Genomic DNA, 14788 nt, shown 5'->3' with positions numbered 1-14788 from the left:
TGCTAATAATAATAATAAACCATAAACTCCAGCATACAGACACACAGACATGACGCCTGAGAGAACAGTCCTCTGGTCAGTTCTGGGGCTACGTTCAGATGACGCCATAAAACAGACAGATGAAAAAAAGAAGCTGTTCTACATGAACACATGTTTCTGTGTGTATCTAGATATTTTACAAGTTTTCAGTGCCACATTTTCCAGCACCTTCTGAATCCATCTGAGTTACGATAATATGAAATTTGATTTCTTTTTTCACTTGCTTTGTATTTACACTTTGTCTTCTCCTCTGTGTGTGATTTTCTTTTCAGCTGTATAAAATTTAAAGGCGGGGAAAACACACATCAAAGAGCCTTTGAACGGCAAAGCAACACAGCTCTGCCTTACTTCAAGTCTCCAGCTGGATTCCACGTCCTGGCAGCGCCCTCACTATCCCTCTGCAAGCCTTTAATGTGCCAATTTCTCTTGACAATGTCGCAGCCTGTCCAATAATGGCGCTGGAGGACTGACAGCGAGTGTTTCAACAGGCCCACAACCTTATTATTTCTCTTCTCTTTTTACGCCATTTCTGCCACTTCTTAGTTTTACCCTCGTGCTTCTCTGCAAACTCATTTCTCTCCATTTTCATCTCCCTCATTGTCTTATCTCCTCACTTTCCCGCTGCTCTCGGTGGGCTGATGGTTTGTTTTCTCTTTTTCCTTTGCCAGCTCGCTATTTTCATATTGACAGAGGCGCCCTGCAGCCATTTGCACAACGGTGTGAAAGCCTCCATTCTGACCTTGCAGCCACGGGATGCTGTATTATTGTTAAACCTCCCAATGACAACTTTCTACTAAAAAAAAAAAATCCAGCTTTTCTTTAGGTTTTGTACTGTAAAAAAATAAATAAATACAAAACTGCTAATTAAATTGCATTCGCAGCTAATATTTACTTCTGCAAAGGCATCATGTGATCTCTGGCATTTGTTGATATGCATTCTGGAAGGTCACAGTTTGAGACGTAGTCTATGCCTTGAAAAACCTTAGAGGGTACCGGAAGGTGTCTGCAAGGAACCAGGAACCTCTTCTCAGTGTGCTGTGGTGGGATTTTCAAAGTGTTGGAAATTCCTATTGCGGCTGTGACCTCTGATGTACTTTGGTATCCCTTGCATTTCCGTGGAATCTAACATCACCTGCAAGTTTTCTAGAAGGCCACAGTTTTGTTGAAGTTATACTACAGGTGTGCTTAATCACATGGAACAGTTCCAGTGCACCACGTCATCAAATCACTGTGCTCAATCACATTTCAGGGAAACTGTTATCACACACTGATTTGTTGCAGTTCTAGATCGTGACCCTCCAGGATGGATGTCAGTGAAAGTAATAATGTGGCTTTCAGCCAGTTTAAGGATCCTGATTTGGATTCTAAACCTTTGGTTGATTTTCTTTCATGCAGAGCAGACGGCCCTGTGGGATCGGAGGAGGACTGCTAATATATACTGCCTTTTACGGAGTATAAGACAAGAGTTTTTTTACAAGTTTGGGAGGTTCTGTGACTTATATTACTGTGTGAGCTATATACTGAAACATCCTACATTCATAACAGTAATCTTCATAATAATAAGTACTTATATAGGACTGCATCAAATAACATCCCATATGGTGGCCAACGCGGGTTTATTTGATTATTTTTGGAAATTAAAATCCATATAACAAGTAACGGTGCAGGCGGTGGTGTGTACATGTGCTGCTGAGTTTCTGTGCATTGTTATATTCACCCCCAGGGAAATGCTGTGTTAAAAAGTGAATTCCACATAAAGAAAAAAAACTGCAACTTATCCTCCATATGTTTTTTTTTTTTTTTTCCTTTTTCAATAGGCATTTTTTGACAGGTAAAACTTACATTCCAGTACAACCTGCACTCTGGAAAATATGATGGACCACAGTTCAGTTCCTGCTATGTGCTTCAGGCTACTAGTGCGCGTCCTTGGACAAGACACGTCATGTGCAATCCTTTGGCACACAATGCACTGGTGTTCTGTCCAGAGGAAATGTAGACTCTTATTCACTTCACGCTACAATATCAAGGGATTACCAACGGCACCAATGGCCCTCAGGGCTTCTACAAGACAACTTCTTTTTTTTTCTGCTAGAAACTTGGAGGAATCATTACTTTTATCAAGATAAAGAATCCAACACACCAAAGTGCAGGACTGGAGTATAGATTATATGTGGGCCTAGACTCTGGAACAAACTTCCCCCTGACATGAGAACTATGACAGACTTTGATCTTTTTAAATCTCGACTCAAAACTCGTTTGTTCAGACTGGCTTTTGATACTTATTAAGCAGTGATGGTGTATTTTTTTTTTTTTTTTTTGCACTTTATTTTTTGAATGTTAAGTGTTTGTACACTGTCTTTTCCTTGTTTGATTTTAATGGAAAGCACTTTGTGCACCTTGTGTGTTGTAAAAGGGCTCTATAAATAAAATTTGATTGATTGATTGATTGATTGATTGATTGATTATAGTTCATTTTATATTTTCTTTTAGAAAACGATATGGCACATTTTTCAACATTTGAATCGATTTCACAAAACATTTTGAGCCGAGCTAAATGGAACAATTTGTGTTGTCAACAGGAAGAACCCATTACATCTGGGGCTTAATGAGGATCTAAATGTGGGTATCTTTGAGAGTTTCCTGTAAGTACTGAAATAAGTCCTCCAACATTCCAGTCTATTTTTCCAAATGCTTTCAGTCAACCCACATGAAATATTTTGGTCAATTCCACCATGAAAAAATTGACATTGCTTTTTGTTTGGATGTGAATCCTGTTGTTGTTGGTGGTATTTACTTATTTGTTGGTGGGGTATTTCTATCAATTTCTTAACACCTTATCTACTGATCTTGATGAATCCTGTCAGTCGTCAGTGTATCAAATGGAAGACAATCAAGTGAAATTTTGTGCAGATTCAGATCTGGATTTGCTACAGGAATTTGACATAATTGTCACATTAATAAAGTTAAAGTATAAAAGGGCTACAAACATGCAACAATTTACTTATGAAGCCACAGATGTCCTTTGGGTTTGGTGTATGTATCTCCTACATTTTTCTTTGTAGGAGATTAATTGTAAACTGTTTAGTGCGGTTTGACACAGTTGAGCATGAAATCTCAATGAAGCCAAAGAACAACATATTTTTAAAACTTCCACAAGATATTGTTTATACTTTACTTTATACTTCAAATCCAAGGAGCTGATATTTTAGCTAATTCCCTTTTACCTTCCAACATTCAGTTTGTGGTTTCTTAACAAAATCACTACAAACCTGACATTTGGCAAACAGTTTGCAGCTGTCCTGAGATAGACCCTTTTAATTTGAAATTTGGGCAGCATGGTCGCTTAGTAGTTAGCACTGTTGCCTCACAGCAAGAAGGTCATGGGTTTGATTCCCACCGGTGGCCTTTCTGTGTGGAGTTTGCATGGGTTTGCATGGGTTTCCTCCCACATTTTAAGACATGCAGGTTCAGTCAACTGGAAACTTTCTAATTGTCCAGGTCAACCTTGCAAAAGTGGTTTTGATCTCAATGGGACTAACCTGGTTAAATAAATAAAATCAAGATTTGTTGGGAAGATACGGACAGAGCGTTTGAGCCAAGAAATTTTAAAACACTTTTGTTAGATTAGTTGACTTTGACCTTGATTAAGAACTTTGACGAGTGCTCTTCTAGTTACTGAATGTTTTACTTATTCAAAGTTTTCATCATTATTTCATATTTTCACAAGCTTGTTCGGCAGCCTGGTTATTATTCTCCAGATGTTCCTTCACTGAACATTCCTAGTCAATCTTTAATATGAAATCGGGAAGAATCAGCAATAAACAAAACATGGGAGGTGTTGGCGCCTTAAGGCCCCTATTTCTGCTCCTGAGTCAAGAAAAGGATAAAGGCTGACATGACTACTCTACAAATCAAAGTGTTTGCCCTTATTTCTTGCAGACAGACAGCAATTTCAAAGAAAACCAAGTGAAAAAATAAGGGAGTTATGAGACAGATGCAGCTTTGCTTTCTGTAAGTCAACAACCAGTTTCACTGTTTTTTTGTTGGTGGTTTGGAGGTGTTATCATCTCTGAATGAACGGTGCCTCACGTGTCCACAGCGTGCACGTCACCTGCTCAACAAGTGTGGGATTTAATGGTGGGCGGGTGTTGGCGGCATACCTGGAGAAGCAGGTCAGAGGCTGGATTGATCCGCTGCTGGAACAAAACACTCAAAGCCCGGTTCTGCTGCTCGAGGTCAAAAACACGAGTTTGCAGCTTCAGACATTCTTCTCTAAGGTCCTGATGGTGAAAAGTGCATCAGTCACATTCGATAGAATAGAAATGTACAGTATCAAGCTTTAAAATGGTTGCCATGGAAGTGAGACAAACCTTTTGGGTGAGAAGCGCCTGCACGACCTGATTGGCAACCTTTAAGAAAAGAAAAAAAAAACAGAGAAAGAAAAATAATCAGGCGTGATATGGAATATTAATTCAGATGATCCTTTGGCAGGAAATAAAACTTTCTTGACCTTTTATGACCCTTGCAGGACTCTTTAGCCTGTTTCACTTCATGCTTCTTTAGCCAAGTCAAACAAAAACTGAATTATTACACTTTTTCCCAGTCCATAATTCTGCTGTATGCTTATTTAATCATTTGTTGTGCAACAGGTGTTGGATGAAATGCTTTGAGCCTATATTTGACCTTGTCATTTCATACATTTCCAAAAGTGATTCTGTAGTGTTGGAATCACATGGCATCCCTCCCATCGTACCTTCATGTCTGAGTGAAGATGGAAATCCAGTGATGGCCAAATCAGGTAAGTATGGTGTTTTCTGTACCAGTTGGTAGCTGTGGTGCAAGTAGTGGATTCAACACGTTGATAGAACTCATTGTTTTAAATGAATGCCACCATTTTTCTGCAGATGAAACTACCTCGGCTTCATTTAGAAAACGTGACAGCGACTGTAACCTGTACACTGATTTTATTTATTTACTTATTTAGCTCAGAAGAGCAGATCAAAATAAATATTAAATTAATCAGACCATGCAATGTACAACTTGTGCAGGTACAGAGACTGAGCTGACTGTATCCTTTAAATGTGAAATAATTTGACATGGATGCACATTCCTAATCAGTCCGGCAGGTGGCACCACAGCATATAATGTCTCACTTTTCATACGGACTTCAGAACAATGGTCTGAAACAGGTTTTGAGTAATTTACAGTAAAGGTTTTGGTATCATCCCCTGTCAAACATTCTATCCATTGTTGATTTCTGATTTAACTTTCCTGTTCTGCCATATATTTCAGCCTGTAATTGTGGGCGTCGTGTTTCTCTCCACAGTTGCTTGAGGCTGGCATGAAGGCGGATGCAAGTGATAGACATGTCTGTGGAAAACCGAATCTCACACTATTAGATTCTAACACCATCATGAAATGTAGTAGATTTTCGCGATGGGGTCACCCCTGGCTGAATAATGTATTTCGATTGGCAGTCTAACCCTAATGCCCTATGGGGAGTCCACAAAAATCATCCCACTCTCGCAGCCGTTCGAGATCTATTAGAACGTGAACTCATGAAAATGTAATACATTTTGTGAAGGCATCACAATCTAATAGATTAAATTGACTTCACGTGATGCCGTCACGAACTATCATGATACTGCATTGCTATGGAGCATTACTAGGGCTACACAAAGGGTTTCTTTGCTTTTTATTTTCTTTTTCTTTGTCCTTAAAATTGATGCATCAAAGTGAACCATTGTCTCGTCATTTCATCCTCATGGAATCCTTAGCTGTTCTCACTCACTGGTCCAAACGTTCTCACCTCGTAATAGGTGCAGCTATGCAGTGAGCAACCATTCATCACACTGTGGTGCACAGGATCAATGTTTTCCTGCATGAAAGAAGAAGGTGAAGGCTGCTACGACCTCAGCCTATATGTGGGGCTTTTGCTGCCCATCTGGAATTCTGCTGCTCACCTTTTCACAGCTGCAAACAAAAGAGCACCGTCTCCACTACACCAACCATGTTGGCATGAGAGCACCATGAGGACTTTAGTCCTTTTTTCTTGCAAACATTTCTAATGTCTGTGTTGCAAAGTATTGCATCAAAGGCATTAAGTCAAATCAAACTAGTTAGTCATCTGACAAGCTGAATTTCATTGATCTGACGTCTGGGCTCAAAGCTTTTAATCCGAGCCTCATACTGGCTGATTTATGTGGTTTTGTTGGTATTGACGGCACTGGGGTGGTGTCATGGCAGAGATGTGCTCAGCTAAAGTGCTGTTGTGCCTGGATCGTCTCACAGCCGCCTGCACTTCAGACCGCAACTCCAATCAAAAACCCTCTCTGATTTCTCTCCATTGATTGCTCATTAATACCGCGTGAAGCCGCACAGTGCGCGATTGCTCCCGTTTAGTAAATGAATGAAAGTAAATCTGGGGAAATGATCTCTGCTTATGTAAGCACAGGTTACAGATCTGCCTGCTGTGAAGACGCAAAATCAAATTTAACAAGAGCAATTAGAGATCAATGAGCCACGCCCCCTTACCGATCGTTTCCTTGTTTCAAAATGTTGTAATTGATCACATGTGTGCACCAGCTCTGTGGGCATGAACACAGTCAACAGTTAATGATGATTCTGATTTTATCTTGATGTTTTTTTTTCTTACCCCACCTTTGAAGCCTGAAAACAAAATGCATCCTGTTTACTTACAGCAACATTTAGGCTCCATCTCCATGCATCACTTTTTTTTTTTCTTGATGGAAAAGTAGGCAAAATGCTTTCATCTGACCACTTTCAGCATTTTCAATAGGGGGAAAAAAGCACTCCACCTGACATGTTCCTATGACAACGATAAACAGCTGACAAGGACGAGCTCATAATGGATGGCAAAAAAACAAACTTGCCCACAGCCAGAACCAAATGTCTGTCCAATCTGCTATCGCAGACATTTTTTTTTTTTTTTGATTTGTTTGTTTGTTTTGGTCTCTATTGGGATATATTTTTAGTGACGAATCAGCAAAAATGTTCCTCTTCCCGTTTTCCTGAATAGGTGCTGTGGTGACATCACGGTGCTGCATTGGAAAGTTGAAGATTTTCACCTTAAAGTGCTCTGAGCAGGTGTTCATAAAAGGCGATCCACTCTGCAACAAGACACTGAATGCAGCGTTTTTTTTTGTTTGTTTGTTTGTTTGTTTTTCTGGCGGCGGCTGTCTGTGGCTGGATGCACTCCATTCTCATTGAGAGCCATTGAAAAAGATGCTGGCACCCAGAAAAAAAATGCCACTTGGACACAGTCTTATTCAGCTTTTTTCAGTGCACAATATTCTCTTCAGTCCATCCTGCAGGTACACAACCCACAGGCTGGCAAACAGTTTTACATCATCACATCTGCCACACCAAGTGGATTCCTGGATGGCAACCACCCAGGCAGACTACTGGCTCATCCCCAACGTTCATGTTGTTTTGCAGTTGTTGAGGTTGTCAACACCTGCGTGCGTTTTCATGCACAAAGAAACACGGCCTGGAGCCTCAATATCATTGCTGATGTTCCTCACAAGGCAAGTGGCACTCCTCATCTGAGTCTCCCGAATTTACTGTTTTTTTTTTTTTGTTTGTTTGTTTTTTAGACACAAAGTCATTCCAGTGGTAACCAAGGACCCCCAGAAGAAATGTAGTGCTTAAGGCGTGATCATCTTCGGTTTTAGACTGACTACAATGTCCACCAACTTGTGGTTCTGCAAGTTTTCAGGATGTTCCAGAGAGCAGCCAAACCCAAACAACGCCTTATGAAAATCAACATTGGCAACAGAGAAGTACTGCAGATATTCGAGCTCGCATTTACGTAATGGCTACTTGCAAAGCCTGGATGCGGTCCATGGTGGCGGAATACTAGGGTGTGAAACAAGACTGTTCCAGTCACTGCTGCAGAATAACTCAAACAAGAATCTGAATCTGGGTCTGGACATAAATCTTGAAGTGGGCATGAGATAAAGTACTTTACAAACATTTTCAAAACAATAAGATAGCAGAGGTCCCAAAGGAAGGCTGTTGGGCACATGTTCCCCCTCAGACAGGTAAAGTGTGTGTGTTTGGAGGGGTTGTGTGTGAGGGGAGGGTCGCCTATATAAGCTATAATCATTATAGTAAGATACAACCACAATTCCAACTAGAAGCACTCAGAGAGTGCAAACCTCTGCCAAGGCCATGGGGTCAGTGACGCCATAACATCTACACGCTGTGGAATCATTGAACCTAAAAAAGCCTAACAATGATGTTTGCTCAGTAGTAAAAAAAAGTTTCATCTACTGTGACTGGATAGCATGTATCCTTAGCGCTTGGCATCACATTTTATTGCAACTTGCACCTTTCCCAGAAGCTACAGTCATCTGAGCACTGATATTGATATTGCATGTGCTTATAGACAAAAACATATGAGACAAAATTCAATTTATTATTCAACTAAACTGCAAATATGAATTTTTTAACATTTATGAAACACTTCTCTAAACAAGGCCATAGGGTCACTGACCCTAAAGAGATTCCCTCCTTGGCACAGTGATCTATTTCTTTTTGTCTCTTTCTCTAAAATTGTATATAATAATCATTAGATTATTAATATATAAACAAAAATAAATTTAAGAAATATTACAATTCGAAAACAAATGCACCCGAACGTGATGACAGCTGCAACTGCTTAATGCTAACTTTCAACATTGAAAACGCCATAGACATGCTAACGCATTAGCATCGGGATCCGGATCATAAAATTTAATCACTTGTTCCTCTTGTCATTTCCAACCACTCCACAAAATTTCATCAAAATCCGTTCAAAACTTTTTGAGTTATCCTGCTGACAAACAGACAAACAAACAAACGCGACCAAAAACATAACCTCCTTGGCGGAGGTAATGAAGTTGGGATGCTGTGTAAAATGTAAATAAAAACAGAATACAATGATTTGCAAATCCTCTTCAACCTATATTCAATTGAATACACCACAAAGACAAGATATTTAATGTTCAAACTGATAAACTTTATTGTTTTTGTGCAAATATTTGCTCATTTTGAAATGGATGCCTGCAACATGTTTCCAAAAAGCTGGGACAGTGGTATGTTTACCACTGGGGTTGTATCTGGTTTGATGCTATAATATAACCATTTCAAATTTTGTATTTTAATTGCGCACCACAGTCTCACTTGCGCTAAAGGGGCTATATATATAAGTACATGATTTAGGCACTTTAGTAATAGTGTTGACTGTGTGTCGTTTCATTTGTACTATCATGTTAACTGGTTACTGCAGTGTTTGTTTTGTAATGTGTTATATTGTATTGTATTATTTTGTATTATTCATGTACGTTCTGTGTTGGTGGTATTTTTACCCCATGGGACTGCGGATGGAAATTAGCCTTGAGCTAAATCCCAGCATATTTACAGCACTTGTTGTCTGGTCATTAATATGCAATGTCCCATTCAAATGAATTAATAAAAAATAAATAAATAAATATGAAAATATGACGCAAATTGCACGCAAACAAAGTGAAAATGCACAGCAAAAGTGACGATGCAGTGGGAAGGGGGACATGTTTTGTGGTTTGTTTAGAACCCCGAGCACAAACATGTCAAGGGGGTTTTGCAGGCGAGAGAACAGAACTACACTTATGATAGATAGGACATCTCCCATTCACCTCGTCTTTACTCCTCCCATGGAAACCGGGAAAGAAAAACACTTTTCACAACTGCTTTGGTATTTGCAGCCGAAAACAAAAGAGTACACCATTCTGCTGTGTATATTTGCAGAACGGGAGCAGCTGACCCCATAAGGGGTCAAATCCCGCGATATCACGCAGGGTTCAAACAAGACTGCGCTGCCCTATTTTCAAACAGTGGTGGTGCCCAAGTGGGTAGTGCTCTTGGTTTTCGGTGTAAAACTTGTGCCAAATCAGCATGCAGATCCGCTGTGACGACCCCAAGTGAAAAAAAGGGTGCAGCTGAAGGAACATACTTTTGTTTTTGCAAATGCACATTTACCCTGATGGTTGTATGACTATGATGACATTTCGCAGCCCTCACTGACTTCACAGAGCTGATTAGACTAGACAGATGTCAAAATGGTTCAAAATAGTAAATAATTTATGACTGAGATTTGGTTCCTTATTAAACTTTGACCTTTGAGGGTGACCCTCTTCACAGCCAGACAACCAAGTTAAGATTAGCTTTTAGCCCCCTGAGGGGGGTGGAGTCAATGATCTTTTCAACCCTGATTAAATACACTTGTTGGTGGCAAACCTACGCTTTCAAAATTCAAAGAGATCATGATCCTGACATTTTAAAATAACAGAAACAGCTCGTCTTGCAGTAACTGTTGCTGGGTGAGAGACTCTGCAATGCAGTTGTTAGAGCGGTGCACAGCTTCGCTCCAAACAGCATCATTACCGAACCTTCCTTCCACAAAAGTGAACCACACAGGAAAACAGCTGACAAGTGAACACAACGCGGCAGAGTTTGGCCGTCTCAGTGAGGGAAGGGAAGTAGAAAGGAAACGAGGTCTGAGTTTACCCCAAAGACAAAATTCGCCCTGCCTCTTTCGTTTGGACCTCAGCCCTTTCACTCCAGTGGTTCTTCCACCATATTCCTGTTCGGTTGAGTCCAGTATGAGCTGGACGACCTGAACCAGCTGCAGCAGTTATTCTGACAATCCGCTTTATTTTCCTCATGTGGCCCCTAAACAGAAGTATCAACTCCCACAAATCAGCAGAAGTGTTACATAAACCGTTTCCAGGAAGATACTTTACACAATGTTTTCTTTCCACGTTCATTAAACGACAGCGTTTATAGTGTAATACTCACAACGCCAGCTTTGAACCTTTTATTCAGGAAATATGAACTGAGTTCTGCCTGACATCAAGTAGCACAAACATTCTGCTTGTTTCACAGAAGCAAAAACTAATATTAAAACATTAAACATCATAAATATCATAAATATCGAGAATTGGCTCCGAATTTTTCAATACCTCAGATCAGAAATAACATGCCGGCTCTTATCAGAGCCGGCATGTTATTTCTGATAGTTCCATGTTTCAAGCTCATCAAACTCTGCATCGAGGATCCAGGAAAACAGCTGCATTGATGCTGAAAACCTCTGTAGGCCTTTTTTTCCCCACACAGAAAACTAATTAGAAATCAATAAGGAAATACAAATCTCCTCAACAAGCAGAACTGATAATGGTATTGATGTTGATAAAATATTATCAATTCCCATCCATAGACAAATATGCAAACATATGACAATGCACGGGCAGATTAGTGGATAGCACCGTTGCCTCAGAGGGAGAAGGTCCCAGGAGCTTCCCACCTGGTCCTTTATGTGTGGAGTTTACATGTTCTCACTGTTTTTGGGTGGGTGAAATCTAGAGACCTACAGGGTAGATAAATTGATGATTTTAAATTGACTGTGGGTGAGAGTGCAAATGAAATAGATCCTTGTCATCTGATATTTTACATAAAATTAGACCAAAGAAAAAGGGCTTGCATTTCTGCAGGTGTCCATAGGCAAAATGGGAAAATCCACTACAAAACTCATTCATTCATCTTCAGACGCTTATCTGGGATCGGGTTGCGGGGGCAACAGCTCTAGCAGGGGACCCCAGACTTCCCTTTCCCGGGCCACATTGACCACCTCTGACTGGGGGATCCTGAGGCGTTCACAGGCCAGTGTGGAGATATAATCTCTCCACCTAGTCCTGGGCCTTCCCTGGGGTCTCCTCCCAGATGGACGTGCCTAGAACACCTCCCTAGGGAGGCACCCAGGAGGCATCCTTACCAGATGCCCGAACCATCTGAGTTGACTCCTTTCAAGGTGAAGGAGCAGCGACTCTACTCCAAGCTCCCCACTGATGACTTCTCACCTTATCTCTAAGGGAGACACCAGCAACCCTCCTAAGGAAGCCCATTTCAGCCGCTTGTACCCGCAATCTACTTCTTATGACCCAACCCTCATGAGCAGAGGTGAGAGTAGGACTGACAATTGACCAGTAGATTGAAAGTTTTGCCTTTTGGCTCAGCTCCCTTTTCATCACCACAGTAGCGTAGAGCGAATGCAACACCGTCCCTGCTGCCCTGATTCTCTGGCCAAACTCACGCTTCATTGTCCCCTCACTCATGAAAAAAGACCCTGAGGTACCTGAACTCCTTCACTTGGGGCAAGACCTCATTTCCTACTTGGAGTAGACAAAACTCCAAAACTGTTCACTCAGTTTGTCAAACTGTTCAAAAACAGACAAGCAGAAACATGAATCCAATTTGAATCTTCAAAACATTCAAACCTAAGTCCACATGCTATAGATAGATTCCTCTGATTGTAGACACATTTTCCTGAAAATGTGGTGGGGTCATCCATTGGAGCAAAATGTATGGAACCGAAATTAACTTTAAATGGAACAAAACATTGCATAAGTCATGCAATGGACTATTTTTCAATACAATGGGACAAATCAATGATACACAATTCACCAATCAAATGACAAAGATGTACTTTGGTGTTGTATAAAACAGAATACCTTTATTCTTCACTGTGGTCATGTGTATCAGTATTTTCTCACTGTGAAAATGGCTTAAATCGCTGATTCCCAAAGTGTGGGCTGCAGTCTCCCAATTGATACAAAGTTATGAAAGCGGTACCCAAGGATCCTACAAAGAGACCTAGTACTAAAACAGGGGTGGGCAACGAGGGCTGAGACACTGCATGTTTTCCTTGCTACCAATCACCTCAGCAGGCGGGTTGCTGATGAGCTTCTCCCTTGAACATAAACACCTGGTTGTCAATGAAATCACCTGCTGAGATGATTGGTAGCAAGGAAAACCTGCAGTGCTTCGGCCCTTCATGGCACATGATTGCCCACCCCTGTACTAAAGGCTTCTAGGCGTTGCCTTATGTCACTGGTTAGTATCCAAGTCTCAACAACCATACAGTAAGACAGTTAGCACCAGGACCCTAAAGACTTGGACCTTCATTCTCCTTCAAAGATATCTGCTTCACCAGACACCTCTGTCCAGTGACCTCATGACTCCATAAGCTCTTCCCAGCTGTTTTTCAATCTCAAATCCAAGATGCTAGAGACATGAATGTCACTGCCGACATCAGTGAAAGTTTCTATAAGTTCAATACTTTTGCCACACACAAAAACACTTTTGATGGCTGAGTCCAGGAAGCCACTGAAAGCCAGGATCTCAGTATTGATCCAGAACAATGCAAAAAACAAATACTCCATTGAAAATTTGTCATAATTAAGTGATTCTTCTGTTGGGTAAATGCTTCTGCTGAGAAGCAAGAAAGCACTTTGCATTGCTAAAGGTTTAACCTCTTAAACCCAAGAGTCCCCAAATTTGGGGACTTGCCCTGTTTTGGAACATTTGAACACTCATAACTAACCAATGCTGACATCAACATACACTTATTATACATAAAAATGTCAAGCGAAGTCTCATCTACAAAAGTATCCACTTCAATCACATATCAATTGACCACAGCTGAAACACCAAGCAAATAAAGACAAATCAGATTTTTTTTTTTGGGGGGGGGGGGGGGGGGGGGGGGGGGACTCATTTACTCCTACCAAGTATTATTTACTTTCAATTTTTTTTTTTTTTTTTGCATCCACAACATCCCCTAGGACCTGTCTTTTAGCTGATCCAAACTTTTGCATTTTTGACCTTGTACAAGCTGAGAAATAAATCATAATGTATGGGTATGTGATTTTGGTGAAATAGGCTCTAGAGCTTAATGGGGTTAATAATGATTATTCCAGGACTGAGCCATCCTTTTAACAAAAATGTATAAAAATTCTTTGCGAGGCAAGAAAACCAATCAACCAATGAACTCATGCATGTGCAAATGTTACCTCCATGTTGGACTCTGTCAGCATTTGGAAAACACATACTGCGCTTCAAGATCTCATTAGATTCACAATCCTGAGTGAATTATAAATGCTTGTTCTGTTTATTCATATCAGCGTTTATTGGATAAAATGAAATATGACCCTGAATGGACCTCAGAGTTGGACACGTTGACACTCACCTCATCCAGACAGCATTCGTACTGTTCCCTCTGATTCTCATTCTCCAAGGCCAAGGCAGAATTCTCCTCCTGCAATCACACAGTCAGCATCAACGTGCTGCAAACATGAGAGGCAACAAAACAACAGCAAGAGAAGAGGAGGATGGATTCACAAAGGTCAGATGTCAATGCTTGACCAACAAGGCCAATAAAAAATTTACAAAGCACTGCTGAGGAAAAAGGTCAACAGGACGGAAGTTATGACGTTGAACTTTGGAGTTTGGACCTAATAAGAATATCTCCTTGACTTGCTACACAAGGAGGCGGCACCCTATTGATCTCTGGGAGTTTCCAATTTGTCAGAGGCGGACAGCGTGTTAGGAGCTGTCAGTCGGTCATGATTCTCTCACCCTCTGCCCTTTAAAACTAAGAAAATAATAAACCCTTGATTAAAACACAGAAAACATAATTACAACCCAAAGCTCTCCAATTATGTAGCCTAAACACAACTAGTAATTAAAGCCTTAAAGCCGTAGCCAAGGGGACAAATGTCAACCCTCCACTGTGTTGGAATGTGAGTGAAATTCCTATTTGGAGAAATATTCCTAATTAAGGAAAACTCGTTTATCTCATACACATTACTGTCAAGAGCAAAATCCTTTCATTTGATATATATATTTTCATTTCATATATATATATATATAT

General features: G+C 40.5%; 1 protein-coding gene across 5 annotated transcripts in view; it reads right to left on the bottom strand.

The window, feature by feature from the left end:
* The window catches only part of LOC117517618 (nck-associated protein 5-like), a 372045-nt gene that overhangs the window by 97738 nt on the left and 259519 nt on the right, over positions 1-14788 (bottom strand). For all 5 annotated transcript variants that reach the window (XM_034178739.1, XM_034178714.1, XM_034178721.1 and 2 more), the window contains 3 exons: positions 14105-14173; positions 4410-4448; positions 4200-4319 (listed from right to left, as the gene is read on the bottom strand). In XM_034178739.1, coding sequence (XP_034034630.1) covers positions 4200-4319; positions 4410-4448; positions 14105-14173 — 228 coding nt within the window. The remainder of the gene's footprint in view (positions 1-4199; positions 4320-4409; positions 4449-14104; positions 14174-14788) is intronic.

The sequence above is a fragment of the Thalassophryne amazonica genome, chromosome 1, assembly GCF_902500255.1.
Source record: "Thalassophryne amazonica chromosome 1, fThaAma1.1, whole genome shotgun sequence".
In the NCBI taxonomy this organism is placed as follows: domain Eukaryota; kingdom Metazoa; phylum Chordata; class Actinopteri; order Batrachoidiformes; family Batrachoididae; genus Thalassophryne; species Thalassophryne amazonica.
This window is presented reverse-complemented; position numbering and strand designations above follow the sequence as displayed.